Source organism: Sinocyclocheilus rhinocerous, unplaced genomic scaffold (genome assembly GCF_001515625.1).
Source record: "Sinocyclocheilus rhinocerous isolate Xijiao unplaced genomic scaffold, SAMN03320098_v1.1 scaffold1048, whole genome shotgun sequence".
NCBI lineage: Eukaryota > Metazoa > Chordata > Actinopteri > Cypriniformes > Cyprinidae > Sinocyclocheilus > Sinocyclocheilus rhinocerous.
The window spans coordinates 102,354-109,365 of NW_015649578.1; the positions used below are offsets into that span (position 1 = coordinate 102,354).

The 7,012-nt window shown below is 34.0% G+C and overlaps 1 protein-coding gene across 1 annotated transcript in view; it reads right to left on the reverse strand.

Moving 5' to 3' along the window:
- LOC107710766 (tumor protein p73-like) overlaps window positions 1-7,012 on the reverse strand; it is a 33,797-nt gene that overhangs the window by 15,202 nt on the left and 11,583 nt on the right. The window contains exons 2-6 of the mRNA XM_016515614.1: window positions 4,474-4,589; window positions 2,057-2,166; window positions 1,331-1,473; window positions 1,151-1,239; window positions 913-1,041 (exon numbers count right to left, since the gene is read on the reverse strand). Coding sequence (XP_016371100.1) covers window positions 913-1,041; window positions 1,151-1,239; window positions 1,331-1,473; window positions 2,057-2,166; window positions 4,474-4,589 — 587 coding nt within the window. The remainder of the gene's footprint in view (window positions 1-912; window positions 1,042-1,150; window positions 1,240-1,330; window positions 1,474-2,056; window positions 2,167-4,473; window positions 4,590-7,012) is intronic.

A 7,012-nucleotide genomic window follows, 5' to 3' on the forward strand; every position in this document is an offset into this window, starting at 1 on the left:
GCCATTCATAACAGAGGTAATTTACATATATAATTCTTAGTTACCATATCAAAATATATAATAAATAAAAGTTATTTTGGTAACACTTTACAATAAGATGTCATTTGTTAAGATTTGTTAATGTATTAACTAACATGAACTAACAACGAACAATACATTTATTACAGTATTTATTAATCTTTATTAATGTTAGTTAATGAAAATAGTTATTCATTGTTAGTTCATGTTAATTCACAGTGCATTAACTAATGTTAACAAATACAATGTTTGATTTTAATAATTTATTAGTAAATGTTAAAATTAACATTAACTACTGTTAACTAATGAACCTTATTGTAAAGTGTTACCGTAATTTTTGTATATATGCACTACTGTTCAAACATCTGGGATCAGTACAATTTGTTTTTGAAAGAAATATCTTATATTCATTAAGGCTGCACTTATTTAATCAAAAATGTAGTAAAAACACAAATATTGTGAAATAGTATTACAATTTAAAATAACTGTTTTCTATGTGAATATATTTTAAAATCAAATTTAATCCTGTGATCAAAGCTGAATTTTCAGCATCATTTCTCCAGTCTTCAGTGTCACATGATCCTTCAGAAATCAGTATAATAAGCTGATTTGCTGCTCAGGAAACATTTATTATTATTATTATGTTGAAAACAGTTGTGCTGCATCATATTTTGTGGAAACCTTTTTTTTTTCAGGATTCTTTGATTAATAAAAAGCTTAAAAGAACAGCATTTATTTGAAATATAAATATTTTGTAACATATATTGTAATATTTTGTATAAATGTTTTACTGTTACTTCTGATTTATTTAATGCATCCTTGCTGAACAAAAGTATTAATTTCTTTAAAAAACAAATCTTGCTGAACGGTAGTGTATGATGCCTATATAAAGACTCACTGTCTCTGTAGGAGCTGCTGTTGTTGTTGTCTGTATGAATCCACTAACTGTTGTGGTACAAACTCCACAAGTTCCAGACTGTCCTTTATCTTCATCAGGATGTCGAAGTTTTCCCGGCCTCGCACCTTCAGAACAATCCAAAAAATATTAGAATTAACTCAACAAGGCATTTGAAAAAACACACACACACGCACACACATTAAAAGAAATCAAACTGCATGCTTCCACACTCACTGGAATATAATACATCTCCTCTTCTCCATGTCGCCTCTTCTTGATGTTGATGCAAGGGCCTGTAATATTGGCTGGAGTCTGCTTGAAATCTGTGAGATCAGAAACAGAAGCTCCAGTTAGAACCAGAGATGACATGATATGAAGAAGGTTCAGAGTCCTTGTTGAAATACATTGGCTCACTTCGTTTATTGGCATTTCCATTTTTGGCCACGCTCTCATTTAGTGCCTGTTGCTCCCTGAAATGATCCTCGTCTGCTTTGCGGTCTCGACCGGGACAGGCACAAATCCGGCCTTCAAACGAACGCCTGCCGAGAACCTGTCCACTGAGGAAAAACACGGAAGACTTCAGCTTTAACTTCACACTTAACCAAACTATTCAGCCTGTGTCATGCTCATAGGTTGCATGTTGTTGACATGCAGTTCACAGTTAAAACCATACATTTCAATGCTCAATTCTAAGCACATTTTTGTTTACTTTTGTTGTTCTGAAGCAAAACCATTTAAAGGGATAGTTCATGCTAAATTAAAATTCTGTCATCATTTACTCACCCTCAAGTTGTTCCAAACCTGTATGAGCTTCTTTCTTCAACATATTCTGAAGAATGTAACTAAACCATGAATGGTCCCCATTGACTTCCACAGTATTATTTATTCTTTTTCCATACGATGGAAGTCAATGGCTACCTGCAACAGTCTGTTACACACATTCTTCTTTTGTGTTCAGCAGAAGAATGAAACAGGTTTGGAACAACTTGAGAGTAAATAAATGAAGACAGAATTTAAATTTTGGGGTGAACTGTGCCTTTAAGAACCACCTATTTGGAAGCGGGGGAAATTTTCAGTGTATTTTTTTGCTGAAGACACACTTGTCTGAATGAAAGAAAGAAAGTAAAGGCGTTCACTCACTCTCGTGTCTCCAGCGTGATGATGATGAGGATGGGCCTGCGGTTCATTCCACCGACACAACTGCTGTTGCACATGAAATTATACAGAATCGTTGTGAACTCGGTGCCCACCTTGAGAAACAGATAAAAAGAGAGAGACAAATTCAGTTTCCAGAAGCATTACATTATATTGCAAATATAGCATATAGCATATAGCATAATGTTCACTTAACACTAAATTAATTTAGGTTCATTCAGAAACACTGAAATGAACCAGTAAAAAAAAATAGTAACACTTTACAATAATGGTCCATTTGTTAAAGGAACACGCCACTATTTTTGAAAATAGGCTCATTTTCCAGCTCCCCTAGAGTTAAACAATTGAGTTTTATCGTTTTCGAATCCATTTAGCCTATCTCCGGGTCTGGCGGTAGCACTTTTAGCTTAGCTTAGCATAGATCATTGAATCTGATTAGACCGTTAGCATCTCGCTCAAAAATGATCAAAGAGTTTCTATATTTTTCCTATTTAAAACTTGACTCTTCTGTAGTTACATCGGGTACTAAGACCGAAGGAAAATGAAAAGTTGTGATTTTCTAGGCCCATATGGCTTGGAACTATACTCTCATTCCGGCGTAATAATCAAGGAACTTTGCTGCAGTTAATCCAGAGAATAACAATTTTTTCTGAGACCGAGAGAAACCGAAAGATGAGTCATCATTTAAAAGCAAAAGCTTAGGGCAGCATGATATATCAACTTCCAGTATGTCCTTCAGAGTCTTAGATGCCTGTTTCCAGAAATGATTAACTTCAGGGCAATCCCAAAACATATTATGCAGATTAAATAAGTCTTAAGGAAACTTTTGTCTTGTTTCCCGAGGCCACAGGAGTGCGCAGTGAGCAAAATAATGCAGCGCATTAAATTGTTTATTCAGTGCAATGAAATAACAATTGTCTATAAAAAAACATGCATAACGTCTAAATTAACTCATATAAATCAAATATAATTTTTTATATTTGACGCAGTGAAATGGAAGAAACCTTCACAGATTTGCGACGTTTTTTCTAAAAGTTTAAACTGTTTTAACTTTGCATGGCTACATCTCTTGTGTGTGACGTGAGTGCAGCAGTCATATTTTTCCGTCTAGAAAATGCGCTGAATATGCGTTCTGTGTGAATGGCTTGGTTTCGGTTTTAACCTAATTAAGAACTTCTCCGCATTGAGCTACTATATTTCTCTAATATTTTGAATGTATAACGCAGCAGCGGCGCGTCTCGTGGGCACAGCACTCATTTCAGCATGTGTTCGTGTTTGTGTGTGCTGTCTGCGTCACTCATAGCACGTGCCTATATTGTGCGCTATATCGAACATTTTTTCTATCGTTATCGATGAAGGTGTACCGTCGATAAATACCGATACCGTTTTATCGCCCAGACCTAATTTATATACACATAATAAATATACACAGTACACACACATATATTATGTAAACAAAAACTTTTATTTTGGATGCGATTAATCGCGATTAATCGTTTGACAGCACTAATTTTTATTAAGCTATGTTAACAAACAATAATAAATACTATAACAAATTAATTGCTCATTGTTAGTTAATTTTAGTTAATGCCTTAACTAATGTTAACAAACGCGACCTAACTGTAAAGTGTAACCAAAAAACTTACTGACTCGATGTTCAAGAAGTCCTTTTTTACTTTACATGTGTTTTTAATGCAATTATAGTTAACTTTTGTTTGTGACTTTTTTTTTTAAAACACTTAATAAATTTATTTGAATAAATCATTAAAAAGAAACAGTTCCAAAAAGCAACGTTTGTTGACCGAACATCAGCACTGACAGTATGTAAGAAATATATACCTCTAGATGGCGCCAACCATTTGATATTTAACACAAATGAAGCAACAGTGTAAAAAGAGGAGTAACTACAGGTATTGTTACTGAGAATAATCCCTGGGTTATTTATAGCCAGTCAGAACATGTTTAGCATCCTGAACTGAATGAACGCTGCATGCTTCGACTCGTCATTTTACCATCAAACACGTATGTGTAAACATGGTCACTAATGCATATGGATCTGCAAGAATTCCCAAATGTTTGTGTGCTGCTGTGACTGCAACAGTCAAGTGTATGCGACCTAAAACAGAACTAGAACATGCATTCTATGAAGCATAAGAGTAAAGAACAATATGGATTTAAAAAAATTAATCATTAAAAAAATTATTAAGAAAATATAAAAACTATTTAGACATAAATAAACTCACAATTTATAACATATAATAATAAAAACTCAAATATCAATATTTCTATGTAACATTTCTAATATTGTATTCATATTAAAATATTATTAAAAACTATAAAAGTATCTCAATGACACTAAAATACCACTGAGACTTACATGCATCTGCAATGATTGAACTAACCTGTGGAGCCTCATACGGAGCGAGAGCACTCTGTCGGCCCGTCACAGGATCATCCACGTACTGACACAGATTACTGCCCTCCACCCGAATCAAGTGACTGGCAGGAGCTGTCTGACCTGCACAGAGTCAGCAGGACAAGAAAGATTCTGAATTAGAAGTGGAAGGACAACAGGAATGTTTCCTTTTGTGGCACATATGAACGTGACTAAGTGTGGATGAGTGAGTTAGCTTTATTTTCCATTCAAAGCGATGTAGCTATAGAATAATAACAGATGCATTGGAGAAACAAGACCATCTCAATGTCTCGCTTCAGAAAACAAAAACATCTTTCTTTACATTTTTACTTTTAAGGCAGTAAAACACATTATTTAGTCAATTTAATATGAGTGAATGAGCTGAGGAAGTCTGAAGTGCTTAATGGTTTGGATTTTCTGTCATTGTCTTGGATCTTGGCAGGTTTTTAGTTGAATTAGCTATATTTGAAGGTGGTTAGCTATATTTTGGGTAACACTTTATTTTAAAGGGGTCATAGGATGCCCATTTTCCACAAGTTGATATGATTCTTTGGGGTCTTAATGAAAAGTCTGTAACATAGTTTGGTTAAAATTTCTCAATGGTAGTGTAAAAAACACCTTTTTTACCCTGTCAAAAGCAGCTCTTTTCAGATCAAGCCGTTTTTGTAGCATTTTCCTTTAAATGTTAATGAGCTATGCTGACAACTATCGTGGGAGGGGCCTGTCTGTGTGAGATCACACTGACAGGCATCTGAGATCGGCTCGATTTGAGAAAGGGGAAAACATTTAACCAGATTTTTAAAAAAACACTGGGTGGATTTTTATCATTATAGGGTGGTTGTGTACACACACTGCCAACACACATTTCAGTTCAAACAACTTGTAAAAGTGCATGTAGCATCCTATGACCTCTTTAAGGTGTCCTTGTTACACATGTTACATATACATACTATTATAATAACAATTAATTATGCATAATTACATGCAAGTAACCCTAAGCCAAACCCTAATCCTAACCCTAAGCATATAGTAAGTACATGTAGGTACAAGTACAAGGACACCATAAAATAAAGTGTAACCATATTTTGTTCAAATGTATATCTTATCTTGAAACAGACTATTATTTTATAGCAGTTCACTAGTTCTGAAATGTTATATTTTGCTGCATGCATGTTCAGATCCTAAAATAGATACATGTATCTATAACTGTTGGTTTCACAAGTTTTACAATTTATTAAGTTGTAACCTGAATTTTTTACGGGTTTTTTTCCTACATGCTCTAACACTTAAAAATGACTTTTGTTTATGTAACCTTGTGTTATCAGGTTAGGTAATATTAATAATGAATATTAATACATTTTTTTTAGTTTAAAAAATATATTAAAAGGGGTCATATGATGTTGCTAAAAAGAACATTATTTTGTGTATTTTCCACATACTGTACATTATTGTTTCTCCTCAATGCCCCACCTTTCTGAAAAGCGTCGATTTTCACAAAGCTCATTGGTCTGAAAAGTGAGGTGTGCTCTGATTGGCCAGCTATCCAGTGCGTTGTGATTGGCCGAATACCTCAAGCTGTGACGGAAATGTTACGGCCTTACCATACTGTGATACCCTGTCCGGTCGGAGCGACGAGACAAAAACATTCAAACCCAAACCCATTATAAACGAGGCATTTGTTGCATCCAGTGTGGACATAATTACGGATTATAATTAGTAGGGCTGAACGATTTTGGAAAATAATCTAATTGCGATTTTTTTTACCAATATTGCGATTGCGATTTAATATGCAATTATTTTTTAAAGCTCTTTATGTTCTGTATTATTCAACAAAGACAAGCTATAAATCATTGTATAGTATGACCAACACACTATTAGATAGATTAAACATAAATGTCCTTTTCTGTAGGCCAGGCTTATATGTTACCATGAAATTAGGTGATGCATGAATTGATATGAATGACATTTTTATTTAACAACTACAATCACAGTATATTGACTGATTTGTTGAACTTCCAACCTTGTAAGCATGTAATAATTATGACAACATAAAGCACTGACAAATAAGCCTGGTGTAAACATTAATATGAAAGTCAGTAACAAATCACACAAACGAAAGCAGATTGCAGAAATATAAAAACAAATCTGTTGCATTACCACACTACTTTAGGTAATTCAAAGTCAATGTAATAAACATATGTAAACATGTGGACTGCACTAAACACTGTCTGTTAACTTTAGACCAGTGGTTCTCAAACTTTTTTGATCGTGCCCCCCTTTAAACCTATAAAAAAAAATCTTATTTAATTTAAAAAACCTACAGGGAAAAAAACACCTGCATCACTTGAAACACTGAAAAATAGCAGAGAGAATAACTGTTATTATTATTATTCTCGCTCTGTTATTTATTTTTTGTGGGTTTCTTGCTGTCCGCTAAGGCATAGGACACACACAGGCTTTCCTCCTCACCACGACATTAAAGGGGTCATATGATGCTTTTTTTAAAGATCATTATTTGGTGTATT